Genomic DNA, 21,090 nt, shown 5'->3' with positions numbered 1-21,090 from the left:
GAAAAAGGAGGTGGGTGGGGGCTACAGATGTGGGAGGTGGGTTTCTGACTGCACTGACAGCTGTGAGGGACGGCAGTTTCTCAGAGCAGGAAATGACTTGACCTCCCCTGTGGGAGACTGGCTCACCCTGACAACAACCCCCACGGCTTTAAGCATCCTGGGTCATCCACCAGCGCCCACAGAGGACCAGGGAGCAACAGCAGAGCAGAAAGGCTGCTGGTCCAGGTGGAAGAAACGTTGACATTTGGATAGCGCTTTCACCCCTACACAAGAAAACAGAACACATCAAAGGGATTGAGAGTATTAAGATGTGAGTTTCACTATTATTGTCTCTTTGTATTTCGCTGCTGCAACGCAAAAATTTCCCAGTTTGGGATAAATAAAGTACTTCTGATTCTGATTCTGATTCTCCAAGGAAAAGGCTAACATGTGCAGGAGTTTCACCTCTTTATGCCACACTGAAGTCCTATGTGATACCAGTCACTTTGCATGTTGCACAACAGGAAGTTGATCAAGCAGCTATTTGCTAAAAAGTATGAGTATTCCTTTAAGCAAACAAGTTACGCTGGTGGAAGAGGAACAGTGGATGATTGCAGCAATAGAGGCACATCACTGTGGTGTATTTATTTTGTGGGTTTGTGATTTACAGAAAGTATATAGGTTTAAGGCACTCCTCAATATATGGCCCTATGAGGATATAATTAGAACATTTAAACAGTGGATTTTTTTAGATCTATAGGACAGAAGGAGGGGAGGTCATAGGGTCATTGGGCATCTGTCTTATACTTTTATGAGCTGGTTATTTTATTCAGCATTTTACAATATGTAATGTGATATTTGACTGAAGATTTATTTGGATTGTTACCACGGTAAAAGATAATGTGGCAGTCTGGAGAAACACTGTAGGCTCAGTGGCCTGTGCTCTAGTAAAAAAGAAGAATGACTTGCACTCACTTCCCTGTTATTTTCTGGTAAATGGCCTCCTGTATTGTTCTTCTGCCCCTCGGCGTGGGTGAAGACAAACACAGACATTGAACTCTTCTGTGACATCCAGGCTTCAAAACAAGTCCTGATCCTCCATAACCGGGCTGCCAATCTTCTACTTGTTCTTCTCTATCAGTCAGATATTGTACTCATGCCAAGAGCCACCCACACACTGTCCGACTCCCACACAGGTCACACCAAAATTGTTTACTGCCTGATGAAGGGCAATTTCCCATACAGTCATCACACAAGGCAGATAAAAAATATTATTATTCGAATTGTGGACGTGTCGGCAATGTGGCTCTTTCACCTGAGGTTTCTTTGTGTATGCAGAACATTGTTTGTAAAAGTGAGAAACTGTTTGTCAGATTTATTATCACTAACATGCATTATCCATTACTTAAGTGCTAAAAAAAAGATTTTTGCTGATTCTTGGTTTCCACTTTTTCTAGGACAGTGAGTGAGGACACATGTTAATAGCGGCAGCTTGAGGGAGTTACTGTGTGAGTATGAATTCCACTTCTTCGTTTACACCAGTGGAAGAAGAATTCAGATCTAATGCCCTAATGTAGAAACAGCATTTTAATGATGCGCCTGATTTGATATCTGTATATCGATGTGTATCTGCTATATGAACATACAAAACATTTAATCATTATTATTGTTGTTTTGTATTTGTGTATTTTCATTTTCAGGATGTTATCAGTTTTTATTTTATTTGTACCGGCTACTTTTTAAAACTTGCTTAGTTTGTGTTTATAGTCTTTATTTATCTATTTAAAAAAATAAATAATTATATATATATATTAATCTGTAAAACGCATTGGACTGCTTTTTTGGATGTCTGGACGTAAACAATACAAATCCTATTTTTTTAAAAAAGCTGATTTTAACAATACATATAGTCCTACACAATATGACATGTTTTGTTTTTCATTTTCAATATGCAAAGAAACAAAATGTCTCTAAATATAGTGAATTAAATACAAAGTCAACTAAAAACAATATGTCCATATAAATAAAAGTGATATTAATAGTAAAGCCTAAAGTACAACAACCCCAGACAATGTGGTTATTTTGCACCACTGCAGGTTTGCACGCCATTAAATCCTTGTCCTAATGGTGTTTAGTTTTTCTTAATGGTTTTCCGGCTTCAAGGTTTTTTTCCTTTAAGAGGGAGTTGGGTGGAGTTACAGTAGGCTGAAGTGCTTGGTGCATTTATAAGGAGATGTGGAAATGCGCGTCACGCTGACAAAAACGAGTTCAGTTGTTGTGAGAGGAGGGATGTTGCACATGGTTACTTTCTGACTGGCAAAGAGACTGTACGGATTCCCTTTTCACTTCGGACAGCAACAAGGCCACCTTACGTGATGGACAAGTGATCAGCATGTTCATGGTAAGACTTCCTTTCCTTTAGCTATTAACATTACAAGTTATTGGATGTACGGGGCTTTAAATCCACTCAGCGACCAGGGTCAGTGTTTCGTGTTAGCGGAGGAGCCTGTTTATTTATAATATTTGTTCTAACAATAAATCTCTCTGTATTGTATTCCTCCGGAGGAATTTAACTCACGTTAAAGGTAAAACGAATCGGGACGGGGTAGTTAATCCAGAGATACCGTGACGTTTGTTTCTTCATAAAAAACATAATGTTGAATTCATTTCTCTCGGTTATTTGTACATGAGCAGCGGGACAGGGTGGTCACTTTACCCGCTGCTCGGTTTCTGGATGTCCGCCCGTCCGCCGAGTGAAGCACCATCGAGGCGGGATGAGTGAGTCTGCCCAGCCCGCCCCGGTCAGCCGCTAGTGGGCGCCGCAAACGGGGAACAAATAGGGGGGTTGCTGTGTGAATATCTGTCTATCTACTAAACTAGCCTACATTATGTTTAGTATACTTTAATCTGTAATATTATAATTTTAAATCAACCTAACAATGCTGTTAACTAAGTTAGGATAGCACTAATCGACTAATCTGTACTCACCCATGTTACCAATTGTTGATCATTATTGAACTTAAGTTTTTAATTGTTGCTTCACCAGATTGTCTGACTTCGTTTTACATTCATGAATGGCTCTCTTAACCTATTTAATTCCCTTTTATTTCTTTATTTAAATGTATTTTCATATGAGGTCATCACAAATCAAAGCTGGATATGTATTAGAGGAAATGCTATTTGGGTTGGATAATTAGCCTATAAAGCTTGTTGTTCCTGCACTCTTGCTCTTTTCTAACCTTCAGAAATGTTGGATTTTAGGCATTGTTATATTAACCTAATATTAATAGGATAAATATAAACGTTTCATTTATTTAATGTAAAGCATAACTAAATCAAAATGACAGCTGTCACTGACCCTTACCTCTTTCCTATGGCCTAACTTAACTTGACACCTCCAGGTGAGCAAACGAGACTCAGCTCAGCTGTCATCTTTGTCTTTTCTACCAATTACACCTATTGAATCCACTTATTAAATATGGGTCTTCATTATCAGAAATGTGTTGAAATTAGTCATATTATTTCAGATCATTACTGTGTAACCTACAATATAGTTTATAAGTTAAATGTGTCAATCCCAGAAATATAATGATTCATCAGTATTCTTTCCCTTTTCTAATTCAAGTCTAGATTAAAGGTTTTATTTTTCAGATTCAATACCTTACGTTTTTAAAACAATAATAGGTAGAGTAAGAGTAAAAGAAGAAATTAGAACAAAAAATCCAAACATATAATTATACATTTATCTCAATCAGTTGATCAATGGTACATTATGTTGGCATGTGGCATATATTAGCCAGGTGGGAGGAGCAATTTTTCCATTAGTTGACTTTCCTTTATTGAAACCAACTGCAGTTGTCTAATTTTAAACGATTTGGTAAAGTAGACTTGTATCTAGTCCGCAAATATATGTGTTGAGAAATAAAACCCACATACAGCTGCATTATTTATTATTATAAAACAGTTATTAAGGCATTTGGTAAGATTTCTGTCCAGTCTGTTAAGCTGTGAGTGTTTCTCAGCCAGTAGCAATTTCTAATCAGGTGATGTGAAGCTCATACTTTATGCCAGCTCCATAATGAAATCATCTGTAAATGTCCAGTATGTGAATGGCCTATTTCCTGAAACAAGCTAAGTGGGCACGGCCAAGGACAACACATCAAGGCTCCTGCATGAGATGAACAAATTGTTTTCCAGCCTCTGGCTTCTCTTTTTTAACAGTGCCCAGTATGCACAGTCGTCCTGCAGGGGATTTGCTGCACAGGCTCATAGTTTGGCCATGTGTGCTTGTCTCCATGGCGTATCTTCAGTCCTAACCTCATGGGAGAGTTCACTTGTATTTTCAGGCTTGCTTTACTGCGCACCAAAGTGACACAAAGCCCCATTCATGCCTTAGAGTGGCTCCATTCATGGACGCTGAGTACTTGCCGGTAGAATTCATAATTGTTCAGCGTCTTCCATCTCCGAGGATCACTGGCGGAAATGACGCCACAGTCGGTTGTTTTAAGGATGACATAAATATTCAAATAGACGCATGGGTCATTGTTTTGTTTGTGGTGGTTTTGTGTTGCATTATGCATGCTCTGCATTGTTTGCTACCCACATGGAGTGTAGGCCCGCCAGTGACATTAAACAATGCAGGACTTTGAAGAATAAGATTGCAGTGTGATAAGAAAGTCAAGACCTTGCATTTTGGAGTAGGAGGGAAGGGTTGCTAATTAATAGTTTGCAGGTGAATTCATACATGGTTCAATCAGACACGAACGTATACTTTCAACGGATTTTTCCATTTTATTTTGAAATGGTGACAGGACAGGAGTACTTTGGTTATGGAGGGGCTTCACTAAGTTTAAAACTCCCAGAGTTGTCAAATGGATTGTTTAACATTTTGACCTCCCACTTTGTTAGGCAAGCAATAACAGCAAAGCTACCTTGGACTAAGGATGCACTTCTTTATAAATTGAGATACGATCAGATAAGATATACTTTTATTGATCACAGTTTTGGGATGTTATTTTGTCACAGCAACATGTATACAAGCATTTCACATTGATTAGAAATAAAATTAAAATAAACAGCAAATATACATTATTTGTATAAACAGTAAAAGATAAATATGTGCTGCCAATATATTACTGGCTGATTAAACTTTGGTATAATGGTATTTCAGGGCCTTTTTGCATGTCCTTTTAACAATATGTCAATCCTCTATCTATAATAAAACCAAAAAAGTATTGGAATTCCAGCTGATGATTACATCTGATATGGCTGCTGACAGAGGGTCGCATTTATATCCTGGTTCAGTATGGGGATTTTTCTGTAGATAGTGACATATTTTACACGATACCTAAAATCCTTTTTCTTATTTGAGTCCCAATCCTCTAGTCTCTGCTAGAACACCTAAATACAGACTTGTATTGTCATTATTATTACACATGTTGGTGGTGAAGACTGTCGGGCAGCATCAAAGGAATGCTGCACAATTAGCCCCTGTTGTAAGGGCGGATACTGCAAGGTTTCATGGTCACCGAGAGGAAGGAGGGCGAGGAGCGCTGCTGCCCTCCCACATCTGACCCAGAGGTTTTGCAATAAGCCATCAGACAAATGGCTTTAAGCTGCAACCACAAAGACATACTAATGGCAGCTGCCCGACTAGGTTGAAGCCATTTACTGGGTTGCAAGAATGTACACTAGACAAACTCAAGAAAAAATGTCATGCCTACTTCTCTCACTAAATGCTTTGTCATGTGCTCGACTCTCTTCTTTAAATGGGAGTGATGTCAGAGAGAGTAATATAGGTGTGTTATAATTGTCATGCTGTATTAATGATATACATTATTTATCAATAGGTGACATGTGTTTGTGTTTCGAGCCTCTAAGCATTTGTTCTGTCCCGACCTTTGACCTGCCTGCTAGGGTGAATGCGTGCAGCTGGTTTGGCTCCAGATGTGCGCTGTTTATATGCCCGGGCTGTTTATGGACATTTCACACTGACGAGGTGTGACCAGAACAAATGAAGGGAGTGATGTAATGCAAAAGCCAAATGTGGAGGATTTTTTCACCTTTTTTTCCTTCTGTATAGCCTATTCTGACACGCCTGCAACAGCCAGATCTGAATTTACACGTTTTCCTGTTACACATGCACCGAAGGCCTCGTATTTCATAGTTTCTGTTTTTTTCTCCAACAGCTTTCTGCTGGCTAGAATGAAGCCGTGATGGGTTTGATGGATACGAAACAGACCTGCCTGCTTTTTAAAACTACAATACATGCCACAACATGGCCGGGAGTCAGAATAACTACTGGGGACAACATGACCTGAATAGGTACGTAAACAGCCCTCTATTACTGATAGAAACAACATGTAAACATTAGTTTTTATTACTACGTTCGACGATACTATCACTACTTTATCTTTCATCAAACAATGTCAGGAGAATAATTCTGGCACTTTGCATATTAAATACTTTAAATACTTACAACTAATAACAAGATGCTATACATATAAAACAAAACATTCACCATCATAAATGTCAAATTCTTCCTTGAGTTATCTAATTGTTTCTATGTGTCTGCTCTAGAATCCATCAGATTTTTTTATAATATACATTTTCTATAAGTAGCAAAAACTTTCTACATTAACGATCTGTAATCTTTAAAGGGATCCAGATCCCTCATCCAGGATGGACAAACATGTAATATGTGATGTACATACAGTGTAGACAGTATTAGAAAATAGTTTAAGAGAGGTAGGTAAAGGTAAGGTAAAGGTAAAAACATTCATGAAGACCATGGCTCATGAAGGATGTCAAGCAAGCTTCAATAGTGTTGCATAATGTAAATACATGAAGGAGAACAGAACATATGTTCTTTTTTGAGCATATGTCATGCTTGTTATTTACTATGTGTAATGACTTACTCATGGCAGGTTATGTGTAGGAATGATTTACACACATGCAAAGCTCTGTATGGATTTCTCAACGCACTCTTGTTTTTTAGAGAGTGCTTTGGCCTGAGTGCAGACATGGAACAAAACTTGACGCAGCTTCAACAACAGCAAATGGCCAAGGAGTTAAACGGTGAGTTTATTGTATACTTGTTTATTATCTTCCTTAATATAAGCTATTATTTAATGGTTTTACTACTAAGAAAACTATATATCAAAAACTGTAAACAACTAGTGCAGTTTCAGTAAACTTGGATACATGTGAGACTTACTGTACAGAGTATTAATCTGATCACTGCTGGAATTTTTTTGGATAAATAATTGCTACTATGACCCGTTTTAGACTAATTGAGTTGAGCTACATTAGATGTAACTGTTCAACCTTGATATAGAAAGGAAAGTCGAACATTAGTGACACATAAAGCTTGTTTAATTGTGAAATTCAATTAAAATAGGGCAACAAAACACTGTAAACAAAATACAGCCACTGCCATTTCTTAAAAGCCAGTTATATTTTGACCATATTTTATACCTTTTTTAATTGTTGTGAAACACTAGCAATGTTTGACAAGTGCTGTACAGTTTTTGCTACTTAATCCTAAATTAATAAATCAAGTTCTGCCCTATAAATCTTGTTTCGGAAGTCCGTCTTGTCTTTCTCGGATTTACAAACTTAAGTTAATTCCTGCTTGACCAATAAAAGGCGTGTAGACAGGGTTTAGATGAGCTGTGTACCAGAGAAGAGAGCGCAGTAACGGAGGAGGGGAAGATATTGCTCCCTGGTCACCAGCTGTTCCCGCAGTCTGGGGCACGTTGGATGTTTTCACAGAGAAGGTTATGGGAAGCTGCGTTAAGATTATGGCCTGCCCCACAGATAATGACGATGCCTGTGTTAATCAGGGTGTTGTGGCTGATGTTTGACGAAGAGGGTGATAGGTTAAGCGGTTGTTTTCGACATGTGTTTTACTCCTGTTTCCTGTACGATACCTTCAGCTAAACATGGGCTTTTTTTCGCCTTAGTTGAGTGGGTAGCCCACTCCCCCTGGTATTCTGTCCCTCCTACACCACCACTACACACTAGTTAAAGTTCCTCTCATTGGAAGTTGTTTTTAATGTTTCTTCCTCTGAGAATTGGTCCTGCACTAAAGGAACCAACAGTGATAGCAAAACCATGTATTACATAGCCGCAGGTTCTGGGTGGACAGTTTAATTTATTCTTTATTTAAGAAGCCAGGTGTTTAATACATGATTGTTTTTCCCTTTCCCAGGCAACATCTCCCTCTCCCAGTCTCCTTTCTACTCCTATACGCACCGCCTTGCGTCTGATAACATACTGCGTCCCCATGACGGAGACCAGGTGGTCCCTTCTTCCCAGAGACAGACAGTGTTTGAGGGCCACCAGAGAGAAGCCAAACCCCTGCCGCCTCTGCCCGACTCCGAAGAGCTCATGTCTGATGAGGCGGCCGACAGTGAGGTGGAGTTTTTCACTAGTGACCGACGGCGTCTTTTGCCCAAAAGTTGCCCCAAGGCCATGTGCAGGGGCATGAACAAAGACTTTGGGCAAGTGAATCACGCCTACCAGGAGAGCTCCCGGGCTGGGTCAGGCTCCATGGCTTTCTCCTGGCCGGGCAGAGAGAACAGACCAACAGGTAGAGGAAGTGGGTTTTGGTCGCTAGCTGTCCAGAGAGAAGACCACCAGCAGGTAGTGTATTCAGGCCCTCCTTCCATCCCTCCCCAAAGCAGCACCACTGACCGGCCACAAATCCCTCCTCGTATTCCCATCCGGCCAAAACCTCCCACTCTCTCAAAGACTGCGAGTGGCAACGAGGAAGACAAACCTCCCAAAATACCTCCAAGGGTCCCCTTAGTCCCACCCTGCCCACCGCGCACCCCGAGTCCCAAAAGCCTTCCGATCTATATTAATGGTGTTATGCCTGCCACACAGAGTTTTGCTGCTAACCCGAAATATGTGAGTAAAGCATTACAGAGACACCAAAGTGAAAGGGTGCCACCTGCAGCTCAGTTTTCTCCCTGCATTGTGCCCATTTTGAAGGATGGCAGACAGGCTAGCGCTACGCACTACATCCTCCTGCCGCCCGGCCGCCCACCGTATTCGGACAGGCGAGAAAGACTCCTGAGTGAACCGGTCCGGACAGGAAACAGCAGCATCTGGCAGAACCGATAGAAAGCTTCGCTTTCGTCACCGACTGAAACTTAATGAGAAACTGTGATTGGCTCATTAATAACCACGTGGTTAGATGTTGTAGGAACATCTACATGCTACATTCATACGTCTAATGTCGTATTGGTGTTATTTTCAATGACTACAACACTGTGAGGTTTTTGTCTGTTTTAAACTGAACATTTTACCCATCAGTATTTTAGCAAAGTGGAAATCATCATAACATTCCAGTATTTCCACTAATAGTGGAGAAATATTTATATTACCTTTTTCAATTGTGGTTTTCTGAGATGCTGCAGTTTTTTCAAAGGTGTCATTGTTAATTCTGACAACTTTTTGCTCAGATAACTAATACTAGAGAAAATAATTACTGTATGTACAAGCTGGGCTTGTACTAAACCCTTCATCCCATGTTCAACCATTTTTTATGACAATGCTGCTTGAAATCTTAGGTATGATGTATGGATGGATTAAATGTTTTGCTCAATCATTTTCACATTAAGATGTATGGTAAATTGAACAATGAAGCAAATAATGGAACAACACAATGAACCAAAAAAGGTTTGAACTACACCTGAAAAAAAAACAACTCTTAACTGCTGTGTTTAATTTAGTGCACATGCCTGTTGCACGTTATTTGTGCAAGTGCACTTCATTTTTTCCTATTTTGCTTTGCAATCAATTTACAACCTGCTAAATCCTACCTGCAAAATACTCAACATGATGATTCAAGCACCCTCTGTTGAATGATAGTCTATGCTAATGTTCACAAAGTAGAATAGAAGGTAAAATTCTATCCACCACCAGTTTGTGACTGAAACCTGCAACCACACTCATCGATTGACAGGCTCTTTAATACATGAAGAACACACTTTTGTTTTCAGTTTTCTAAAGCTGTTTTTTCAGGTTTTCCATCATTAATGTTAGGAGTAAAAAGCCTTAATTAACAGTTATGTTCATGGTTTTATTGTGTAAATGCATTTAGCTCAAACAATGTATATATGGTCTGTGTGTGAGGGCATGGAAGTCATGTTACGTTTACACTGTTGAGGTTTACAGCCTCTGTTACGTCAACAGGTTGGAAGTTCTCATGAAGATTCTGTGTCAGTTTTGGCCCAAGCTAAGGCTGTATGTATGTTAATAATGTGCTTTTGTCGATAGTAAATCATTGTAAAATTGTTTTAATCTATTTATAGAAATAAAATAACTTATTCACTCTATGATACAATGTATTTTTTTTCTGCACCACAACTATAACATATACACCTGACACCTAAATCTTTTATTTTACCATTCAAAGCTCATACATTTAGCCTTCCTTCCAAAAGCGAGGTAACATATCACCTCCTCATTTTGCCAGTGTTGCCCACTAAAATCATTGAAGAATTCCATAACTGGGAAGGAGCAGAGACTGTTGAAGAAAAAAATAATTACAAAATCTGATGAACTGCTAATGAGTCCTGCTTTTATGAGATCAACAAATAATCCAGATAACAATTTAAAAAAAGAGTAGCAATAGTTAAATCACCAATATATATGCCGAGATTTAGATGAAAATCTTACAATTTATTTCTGACCTAAATTGAACATTTTGAAAGAAACAAAAAAAAAAATGTTGCACTTGGTCTGAAAACTTGGGAAAAACACAAACCAGATTTCTGAAACAAATTTTAATGGAGCATGAAAAACTAGCCGAGATTGGATCAAAGCTTCTCACTTGCGCATAAGCTTCGGGATGTATGTAAAACAAAAGCTGCTCATGGTCATTTTCTTTTGTGAAGCATGTGATGGTGACACCAGTAGGACAGTGCCATACGGGATAGTCTTCAGAACAGGACAATTGACTATTCTGTCCTTTCTGCATTATCTGCTAACATTTCATACAGTTCACAGTTCATTTGTCAACAACAAGTAACTTTTGGGTATCACGATCATTCCGCAGGCTAAAACAAATCATGCTCACGTCTTCGTTCCCTCTTATCTTTGACCTCCACTTTCATTAATCCTCTTCTTTAGAGCAATATCATGAAGCAGAAACGTCACAAACGTAATCTTAAAAAAAAAAAAAAAACTAACATTGCTTAGGCATCTAAATTTCACAGTGTTGGAATTTCCAAACTCCACAATTTATTCAATTCAACTCTGATTCATTCAAAATAATTAGTTATTTGTTAAACATTTAATCAAAATGACATGGCACAAAAACAGTTATTCTTACTATGAAATTTCATGTGCTTGCAAAATAAGTTAAAAAATAAACAAATAAAACCTATATTAATCCCTCGTTCCACCCCTCGTTCCACCCCCCCGCCCCTTCCCTGCAGTTCTTATGGGCATCGTTGATCTCTGGCCCGTGTTTTTCTTCAGGCACAGCCTCAGCGTCTCATCTCTGCGGGCTGAGGTCCTTCGAGCAGCCTCGGGCTATAAGAGATGGGATTGTGACGAATGCTTTACCGCCAGGCCCGGTTGAGCAGTTTAACTTCTGCCAGGCGTTTGCTGATCATGGTGGCGAAGAAAAGGGCTAAGAGAACGCTGCTGATCAGCATGTAGTCGTAATCGTCTTTTAGTACGTCAAACTGCTTTGAGGGATACACACGTGTCTGGTATATGTCCAGTCCATATGCCACCACCTACAAGGGAAAACAGAACATGGCGTATTTAGGTTGAAATTACCCAAATGGAGGTTTGGTGTTAAAATAAAATTCTTCCCTTGGCTTTCAAACGCAGTAATAAAGCACTAATAAGGAAGCACTGTCAATAGAGACTAAGGTAAGATTAGAAAAGATAAACACCGCTAAATCATTTAAATTCAGGCACTCATTGGCAGTTCAGGAAAATCAATATTTTTTTAAAAGGTTAAACAATTCCAAAAACAAGGAATGCCTACCTACCGTGGTTATCACCATTCATATGTTTGTTAGCATTATAATGGCCAACTCACCAGGCAGGTGGACTCCAGTCCAGAGGGGGCGGTGTAAATTCCTCGCACTCTTGTCACCGTCTGATTGTAGTTGATGAACCACTCTGAGCGGATCAGCAGCTCTGGTGCGTACGGAATCAGGTTCTCTTCTCTGGAAAGGTCAACTCAACAAGTTAGACAGAAGAATTAAAATAAAGTAATTGAAATGTTTGAAACCATGCCTGACTGAGGGACGTACCGGCTCTGCTCCGTTACTTTTTCTGGCCTCCGAGGGTCCAGGAACATCTTGGGTAATGACAAAATCCCTCCAGATGGCAAACCAACTATAACAAAGAAACATATTTAAAAAAGGATGAAAATGTATAAAGAGGGTTTATAACTCTGAAACAGTGACACGTTGCAGCCCATAAGCCTGGGCCTCTCGCTGTAACTCACTGAGCAGGTGGCGGCTGGTGATGCCCTTCTCAGTCAGTGTGGCCTCCATGGTAGAAATGGAGGAGGGAAAAATGTAAGACTGCTGAAGCACCTGAGGAGCGTGGGGTCGGTCCAGTGAGCTGAACACGGTGCTGTTGTAGAGCTCCATGCCTTCATACAGCTCAATTACAGAGAACTCGTTCCTGCGAAACTTGGTGCTCCAGTATTCGTACTGCAGTCAAACAGACACAAAAAAAGAAGACATGACCCTAAAGATACCACCATCTCACACATTTTTCTATTTTTCCAGTGTTTGACTAAAGTGTGGCTGTTTAACCTTAAGAGTGACTTTAGCTGTCAATCTAATCCATTTCGTGTTGAATAATAGTGATGTCAATATGGAGTGAAATAATTGAGATTATACCAAAATGCACCAGCTCTACTCACCACCACCCAGTTTTCAGAGTGCACAACATGCACAGGTCCTTTGGCCTTCCTCTGAATGGCCTCATGGATGATGCGTCCGGTTACCCCGTCGATCAGGAGGATTCCCATGAAGCTTCGCTCCTGATGCGTGTCTGTGCTCTCAGTCACCACCGCCAGGAGATTGGGATTCAGGTACTGTAAGAAATGACATGAAACACAGTTCAGCATCTGAATCACGGTTGAGAAATACACATTTTATGCCTGTCTCTCATATTGTCAATCACTGTAAGGCTACCGACAAAGCTCTAAGAATGGAAAAGAGATGAGTACGATGTGTGTCACAGACATGTTGTGTATTGCGGGTTGTATTTAACTTCGTAGTAGCATGAATCTGTGACAAAGCTTTAGAGTTTTGTATTGTTCATTTTTAAAATTACGCAGGAACTACAGGAGGGAGGTTAAGCACCGTAACACAATAACAAAAGTTGTGTTATTGTTACTCAGAGTCAGTGGTGGGGAGAGGATATGATTCACCGGGGAAAGAGTGACAAGAGGTGCAGTATTTCTTGGAACGATTAGTTTTCAGTCTATGTCAAATAACAAGGAGGGGCTGTGTTCCATTTTCCAGTGTTGTAGTACTCGAGTCGACTCGTGAGATAAATTTAGAGACTCCTGACTTGAGCACTAATTAATTGAAATCGGACTTGGACTCGTGCATTCGGACTTGCGATGACTCGAAAGGACTCGACTTTGTCATTAAAACCCTGATGTCGACGAACGCCCCGGCGCGTTTTCGCAACGTTTTCGATATGTTTCTATTCATATTTGTGCCATAATACGGCGTAGAAATGTTGCCGGAATCGGTAGACTCTTCTTTCCGATGCATTCTCCTGCGAGATCCTAAGTGATTCACAGCCGGAGCTAGGGGGCCAATAATAGAGCTTGACGCATACATCTTTGTGAATGACGTGTGTGCCAAGCTCTCTTATTTGCCCTTTCAATGCATATGAAAGCTCATAGTGCCTGCCACCAGGGCACGCCTATGAGCTGCGGGACCACAGTTATGTTTTTTTTTTAAGTTTAACAACACAGGGTTTCCCACACATAGATTTTACTTGGGCGGGCCGCCCAGGTATATTAATGGCCGCCCACGTGTATTTCGCGACCCATTTAGTTAAAAAATCCGTCCACGAGCACGACGCCATCCGCAATCGATTAACTAGTGGACAATGATCTTGGACTTGGACTTGACTCGGACTTGAACACTGGAGACTTGAACCTGGACTTGGACTCAAGGCATAGTGATTTGACTACAACACTGCCAGTTTCAAACCCTCTCAACATTCCTTCCAAACCACAGTGTACGTAAGTTTTCAGGGGAAGTTATCTTACCTTATAGAGGACACTACGGTCTCCCATTACTCTGCCCTGGGAGTGTACATGCTCATTGGGCCTTTTCCCTTTGACTGACACAATCTTCTGCACCTCTGTTGGGACGACCACCTCCCAGATCAGCTCGGTCGACAAGTCCTGAGAACAAAAAAAGATCCAGTTTTATTATTTTTACCAGTTATCTGTGATTTAGTAAAATGTCATGGTATATCACCGTAACAGACGGAACGGTAGAAGGAAATCTCCAGCTATAGAGCACATTTTAGTTCAATATATCTTTCAAACAGACACAAGGTCGAATAAAAGAAGGCTCTTATTCGATTAGTTATTTCTTATGTTATTTTTTATTTGATCGTTTTCAACATTACCTAAATATAAAGTAAAGTCACTGCAATTATTAACAATATAAATATGGCAGTCAATAGCTGAAAGCTAGTGGTGGTTTGATGCTTTTTAAAAACCTGTCCAAACCGTCTGAGTTGTCATGTGAATTTCTTTTACAAATCATTTAGCAAAAGGATATTAAAAAAAAAACAAGATTCAACTTGCCGTTCTCAGCCTGTAGCCAGAAAGTCTTCCCTGGCTGGAGTCAACAAGATAAAAGAAAACGGAGGAGGCTATCTCCTGAAGCTGCTGCAGGACATTTTTTGTAGAGGGGAAAGCAGACACCTGTGGGAAGAATGAATAAAGTCACCTGTCGGCCATTGTCTGTATCTCGGTTAATCTGGCGAGTAAGGTTGTTTAGAATTTTGCCACTCACCTTGTACTGGTCATCAACAAGCAGAAGGACCTTTGCGTAATCCTGATCCATGACAGGCAGCATGAGGGACTGGAGAATCGGCTGTGGCATAGCAGGGGGGGTGACGTGACTCTTCTTCCCAAAGATGGGATTAAATACATGGAGTGTGGCCAGGCCTGTGTCCTGATGGAAGTAAATCACAAACAAATAAATACTAAAAATGGCATGAATAAATACAAAACGCAGTTTTCATCCTTTGCCTGCCTAAAAACCAACTTGGGTTATTCCTGGTAAAATGCATGCCCAATATAAATGTAAAGTGATATCTCTTGAAGTCTCTCAAGTCTTCTGATTTCACTGTGATGCAATTTGCTTTATTTATTTATCTCTCTCCCACAAGATAATACGGTACTACCTTACAATAAGACTACCCTTAGAAAGGGTTTATGAAACGTTTGTAATTAATTTATTAATTAGGTTGTGAACACTTCATTAATCATTAATAAGCTTTTATAAACATCAAGATGGACGGGGGGAAGTATCAACTCAGTGAACAACAGATACCAAGGATGTTGGCTGAGGAAGAAGACGAAGTAAGCTATGTAGCCAATATAAGGCTTAGTCATCTTGCCAAATAGTGAGCCTGTGTTGATGTATGAAAACTATGTTAGAACTGGTTTATAAATGGTTTTTAATGATTAATAAAGTGTTTACAACCTAATTATAAACCCTTTATAAAAAGGGAAGTCTTATTGTAAAGTGGTACCGATAATACAAATGACCCACAGAGCTCTTGTTATTAGATACCTTGTCTTTGATGAGCAGAGTGCACTGTGGCGGATGAGGGAAGTGTGCAGTGGTTCGTTGCACCATCAGTTTGAAAGCTGCATTAGCTGGGATGTTGTCCAGGTAGTGCCTCCATAAAATAGTGCCCGTCTTGCTGTCAATCCCGAACAGCTTAACAGAAAACAGCGAAAAGGGAAACATTAGGATTTTTATATACTTTGTATTAGTTTGAGCACAAATGTAAAACAAAGCTCAACTTTTGTGAAAAATAGTAGTTTTAGTCCTGTACCTTCCCAGATGCAGTAACCATGACCATCATCTTCTGCAGGTTGAACTCGTCTCTGGAGAGGTTCTCAATGGTCACTTCGTTTTTGACTTGACTGCGAGGTTTTCGTGCATCGTAGAAGAGCTTCCAGAGGTGGCTGATCCAGGCCTGCAGCAGGATGAGCTGAGAGGAGAGCCTCTTGAGCACCATGGAGAACAGGCCATCTAGACGAATAACACAGACAACAGAGGCTGCTTAATGACTTTCTGTGGACTGAGAATCACAGCTTGACATTGCAGGCAAAGCACAGGCGAATTGCAATTACAATAACAGTAGTATGTAGCTCAATAAAACACTAAAACACTGTAAAAGAAAAGTTCAGCAGCTTATTTCTTACATCAATAATAAACAATGTGCCTTTGTAAACCTTATATGACTCAAATAAATGATTAGTAGATATGGAGAGGTGCAACAGTACAACAAAAGCCAAAGACTCATTAATACATTGTACTTAAGAAAAGCAGTGAAGCGGGTTACCTTGAATAGCTGAATCCAAGCGAAGCGATACAAACAGGACAAAGACAAAAGAAAATGAAGCAAATAGCAACCAAATGAACACACCAAAGAGACCTGCGTTTACCAGGCCACCAAGCCTGTAGCAACAAAACTACAACATGGATTATTAAATGGCAGGAGCAGAGCAGTTGAAGTGAGGAAAAAGTAAAAGCAACAATTCAATTAAACATAACCATTTAGTTTTATATTAGTGGAATATCTCAAAATGATAAACCAACTGGCATCAAATCCCTCAGATTAGGAATTGCACAGCTGCCTTAAGCTTCTGGGACATGGAAGACACAAGAATGACTTAAACAGTGAAAACTTACAAATAATTAAAATAACAATACGCAGCACAGATTTGATCTTAAAGCAGAAAATCAGGAGTAAAATATGACAGCGGTTCTGGTTTGACATTTACCAGCCTTTTTGCCAAACTCGCCCTCCAGCTCTGCCTGCGTTCCTGTGAGAGGCAGATCCACCATTTCCATTGTTACCACATCTGACAGGGCCTCCTCTCTCGTCCACATCACACGCCCTGGAAAACAGGACTCATTATTGTTCTGTAATCATTCATTCCACCTTACACACCCTGCCGCTGTATGCCGTTTGCGTTGACGCTTTCAGTGAATGATGACACTAGACATTTTCTTTCCCCTCATGCTTGTGGAAAGGATACGTTTGGGTGTACATTATGAGGACTGACAGACAGCTGGACGTTGGCAGTATTTATGATGATTAAGAGGTATAATTTACCCAAATGTTATCATAAATCAAAGCTTGGATTTACTAGTCTCTTTTTGCTATTGGAAAAAAACAATGTATCTAAACAGTAAAAATATTGAAGGGAAGACTTGTTAAAAACGATACAACCCAGCTCCTGATGACAGCTGTATTGAAAAGCAATGCCTTGATTGTCATAAATATTAAAAAGTAAAAAAGGCTCAAGAAATGCGTATCTGTGGGATCTGGCCAAAAAACGTCCTGAAAAAAATTCTGCTTATTTCAAGTCAAAGTTGTTCAGGCTTTGGTGCCTCTTAGCGGTAGAATCTAAACACACACATTGGCCGACACCTGTGCAGGTTAACACCTCAGGTAACATTTTTCTGCAGTTTTTTTTAACACTTAGAAAGCTTCCTGGTGTTAACATCCATACCTGGCTGCTGAATGAACGTGAGTGTGTGGTCTTCTGTCTGCACCATGACCCTGTATCCAACAGAGTCGTCTTTCTTAAGGAATACTTGTACGTACAGCTGAAACAAAAGAACCACAAATGTTTGGAATTATAAAAAGAAAAGAAGCAAATATGGATCCTCAATGAATTGCTCACTCAGATATAAAAAGATACTGGAGAATCACCAAGATTAAAATGTTGACTCACCTTCTCCGGTTTCCCACCGTTGGGATCCAAAGGAAAAATCAGTGTTGTGTCTAGTAGTCTGCGCCCTGTTTCTGCACTGAACAAGTTAAGACTGCAAGCCTGTATAGAGGAAAAAAGATACTAACATGAATAATTAAATACTTTTTAGCTTTATGGCAAGCACACAGAGATAAATAAGACTTTGGTAAATCCGCTGATATATATACACACACACCATAGTTTGCTAAGCGAGCATGATGGTAAACCCAAGCTTAAGAAGTCTGTATTTCACATTAACTCACAGTTGCATTCTTGGGTGACATGACAGCAGCAACAGTCTTCTCTCCAGTGGTCGCAAACGAAACCAACAAGGCCTGTGAATCAAGACAAATTAGTAAACAACAACAACACCACTGTTTTTTAGATTAATAATTGTAATACATCCGAAGTTCCATTGAGATCAGCCCATTAATATAACAAAACAATGACATCAATGGACAGAACAGTACAACATAAGAAACTGTGACTTTGGTCAACTACGAAAAATGATACACAACGTCTTTGAAGTGCAAGGTAGAGAAACAGTTACTTACAGGATTGAAATCCCTCAGAGTAACTATCTGACCATCATTGAGCTGCAGAAGCAGGTGTTGTTCTGGGCCAACTTGAAGGAAAAACTCAGACAGTGGAGGACGAGCTGCGTTGGGCTGAGTGGACGTCAGTACTGGCTGGAATCCAGGAGTGACTTCAAGTCCCAGTGACTAGAAGAAGATAAATTTAAATAATTTACACAGAAGAAGAAAAGTTCTATGGAAAGGTAGATAAATACAGAGAAATTAGAGAGGAAAGGAAACGCATGCTAATTCTAAAAAATAGAATGCTTTTTTTTCTTGTAGTTACCTGCAAGGGGATCTGGGTCATCTCTATCTGTGACTCCAAGTCCAGCATGTACAGGGATACAGTCGCAGAGTCTGTGCACGTCAACATGCCCTCGCCGATCACTGCACAGCTGGCCTGTATGTTGGAGAGCCATGGAGCTTCCACTGAGATCTGGAGACACACAAGCAAAAGACGTCAGGCAAACACATGCAAAGAAGTCAGAAAAGGGGACTGGATTAAGCATACTGCAACAGTACAGCTTCCCTCGTATTATAAACATTATATTCTACTAATTCTGCAAAAGTGTTTATATACTGTAACTAATGTCAAGATTACCTGTTTGATTATCTCTCCGTCATCCAAACTGTAAACAACAATTGCAATGTGGGAGTGGGGAACAACTCCCAGTACATACACTTCACCATTTCCACCAGAATACACAGCCTGGTAATCTACAGTTTCACTGTTGAGATAGAAAGAAAGACGGACAGTTTAACATTGTTAATAATGCAAATACATTTTGCTTGTTTATACCAGATACTTTTACTGCTGAATTACAACCGTTTCTACTTTCTGCATCATGTGAATGCTTGAATTCATATGCTTGAACCAACCACAATATAAAGAAACAGGTCAACTTGCCTTTCTGGTAGATTTTCAATCCATTTTTGATGACCATTAGAAAGATAATGGAGAGAGATGGCAGTTTTCTTTAAAACTGCAACATGCTTCACAATGTCTTGCTGTCCAATTAAACAAGCCGACTGGAAACTAAAATGCAGAATAAAAGCAGTTATTATCTGATCAAAACAAAGACAATTTTCAGAACTACAAGTGAAAAATCAAGGAATCACCTGCCAGAATCCAGCACAATCTCCCAGTTCAAACCACCAATATTTATCTCCCAGGAGCGCAGCAGACGGCCATTACCAACAACCAGCAATGCATCTAGGAGACAAGAACAGTTAAATTAGTTAGTTGTTTTCAATAGGGTAACTAAAAGCTCTGTAAGCTTAACTGCCTAGACAAAAATCACCTTGTCCATGCTGCAAAAGAGCGTCTATGTTTCCCTCTGGCCCAATCGTATCTACATGTCGCCAGACTGTAACAGACAATACAAAAGTATTATTATAGTAACACAGGGTATTTCCACTGAGGGGCAGATCGTCTTTCTGTATTTTCTATTGCCCAAATAGATAATACTCACAGAGTTCTCCAGTTCTGATGTTAAGGGAAGCAAACACATTGTTCTCTGTGGCCACGAGAACCTTTTTGGATGACTGCACCTGTGCGTCAAACTTAGAAAAACGAACATTGCCAACATACTGCTGCCTCCTGGAAATCAAACGACAGAAAACAACCAGTCAGAAGGTCAACAATGTAAATAATAATAGTAGCAAAAGCAATGTTTGTGTCCCAACATGGATCAAATCCCATTGGATTTACAAAGGAAAGAAAGGAAAACCGAATTTTTGTTGGATTTTATAATGGTTACTATCAGATTGATTAGAAGCTTTTTAATACATATAGATCAATATCTAACACATTCACTACAAGTACTTTAGCATACTTGACCTCAGATTTACCTGTCAAAAATTGGGAATGAGCACACAGCATCTGCAGCTGGTAAATAACATTTATTGTATGATTTTTAAAAAAAGGGCCTTTCACACAAAGTCCACCCTAAACAAGCCGGGTAGCAGCTTGTGGCTGTGACAGGTGTTAGCATTAGCATTTATTCATTAAAACATGGCTCAAAATAGCACACATATTTGATCATTTTGTAGATTACTCTTACCAGTCAAATTTCCCTACTTGATCCTCAAACACAGCCTCGACAGTGCTGCATAATATGATACATTTCAGGCACAACAAAATTAGCTTTGCCATTGCAGCAGTAGCATTAGCTTGCTCTTCAAGAGGGGGAGCAAACGAGAAAGTCGGAAATGGACTTGCTTCCTTCAAGTCTCTCGAGTGAGACGTGCTGCCCCCTGTAGGGTGGATGATACACAGCTTCAATGAATGTAATGCAGTGACCATAAACATTTTTACATTTCATCTGATGTATTCATCTGTTATCAATCAACTGCCTTATGATTCAAAATAACATGTCTTATGCAGATATGCACTGGAATTGATTTGGACTTCTGTGATCAATACAATTTATAAGTAATGGAATAAATTTTCGAAACAAAAGTGCTGTCTTAAAAATGATTATGATGAAAACACATTCAATAGACATGTTT

The 21,090-nt window shown here is 39.8% G+C and overlaps 2 protein-coding genes across 4 annotated transcripts; one reads left to right on the top strand and one right to left on the bottom strand.

Annotated features, from left to right (window-relative positions):
- The first annotated feature begins 67 nt into the window (after positions 1 to 67).
- On the top strand, positions 68 to 10,325 carry LOC134861335 (ERBB receptor feedback inhibitor 1). Of its 3 annotated transcripts, none has more exons than XM_063878481.1 (5): positions 68 to 310; positions 1,437 to 1,487; positions 6,168 to 6,303; positions 6,977 to 7,056; positions 8,192 to 10,325. In XM_063878481.1, the coding sequence occupies exons 3-5, from the start codon at positions 6,257 to 6,259 to the stop codon at positions 9,106 to 9,108; spliced, it is 1,044 nt and encodes a 347-aa protein (XP_063734551.1). In that variant the 5' UTR covers positions 68 to 310; positions 1,437 to 1,487; positions 6,168 to 6,256; the 3' UTR covers positions 9,109 to 10,325. The 3 variants fall into 3 exon arrangements, with proteins under 3 accessions (XP_063734551.1, XP_063734544.1, XP_063734536.1); XM_063878474.1 differs by lacking the exon at positions 68 to 310 and adding an exon at positions 1,235 to 1,333; XM_063878466.1 differs by lacking the exons at positions 68 to 310; positions 1,437 to 1,487 and adding an exon at positions 2,155 to 2,380.
- Positions 10,326 to 10,372: 47 nt separating this feature from the next.
- Positions 10,373 to 20,797, bottom strand: emc1 (ER membrane protein complex subunit 1). Its single transcript, XM_063878399.1, has 22 exons — positions 20,643 to 20,797; positions 20,052 to 20,179; positions 19,881 to 19,946; positions 19,699 to 19,792; positions 19,487 to 19,615; positions 19,181 to 19,307; positions 18,866 to 19,015; positions 18,559 to 18,726; positions 18,268 to 18,339; positions 17,987 to 18,085; positions 17,762 to 17,858; positions 17,027 to 17,143; positions 16,072 to 16,271; positions 15,804 to 15,953; positions 15,018 to 15,179; positions 14,807 to 14,926; positions 14,258 to 14,395; positions 12,887 to 13,060; positions 12,461 to 12,671; positions 12,264 to 12,348; positions 12,047 to 12,176; positions 10,373 to 11,735 (listed from the first exon to the last, which is right to left on the bottom strand). The coding sequence occupies exons 1-22, from the start codon at positions 20,732 to 20,734 to the stop codon at positions 11,556 to 11,558; spliced, it is 2,889 nt and encodes a 962-aa protein (XP_063734469.1). The 5' UTR covers positions 20,735 to 20,797; the 3' UTR covers positions 10,373 to 11,555.
- Positions 20,798 to 21,090: the final 293 nt, after the last annotated feature.

Source organism: Eleginops maclovinus, chromosome 1, assembly GCF_036324505.1.
Source record: "Eleginops maclovinus isolate JMC-PN-2008 ecotype Puerto Natales chromosome 1, JC_Emac_rtc_rv5, whole genome shotgun sequence".
Lineage (NCBI taxonomy): Eukaryota > Metazoa > Chordata > Actinopteri > Perciformes > Eleginopidae > Eleginops > Eleginops maclovinus.
Note: the sequence above shows the minus strand (reverse complement) of the source record. Positions and strands in the feature narration are given on the sequence as shown.

What these genes read in the sequence shown, in the direction of transcription:
- emc1 (XM_063878399.1), bottom strand. Translation starts at nt 20,734, where the DNA reads ATGGCAAAGCTAATTTTGTTGTGCCTGAAATGTATCATATTATGCAGC. An exon ending in TGACCCAGATCCCCTTGCAG is followed by an intron (nt 18,727 to 18,865) that starts GTAACTACAAGA and finishes ATCTTCTTCTAG; the next exon opens with TCACTGGGACTTGAAGTCAC. An exon ending in ACGGTGGGAAACCGGAGAAG is followed by an intron (nt 17,859 to 17,986) that starts GTGAGTCAACAT and finishes CTTTTGTTTCAG; the next exon opens with CTGTACGTACAAGTATTCCT.
- LOC134861335 (XM_063878481.1), top strand. Translation starts at nt 6,257, where the DNA reads ATGGCCGGGAGTCAGAATAACTACTGGGGACAACATGACCTGAATAG. An exon ending in GGACAACATGACCTGAATAG is followed by an intron (nt 6,304 to 6,976) that starts GTACGTAAACAG and finishes CTTGTTTTTTAG; the next exon opens with AGAGTGCTTTGGCCTGAGTG. An exon ending in AATGGCCAAGGAGTTAAACG is followed by an intron (nt 7,057 to 8,191) that starts GTGAGTTTATTG and finishes TCCCTTTCCCAG; the next exon opens with GCAACATCTCCCTCTCCCAG.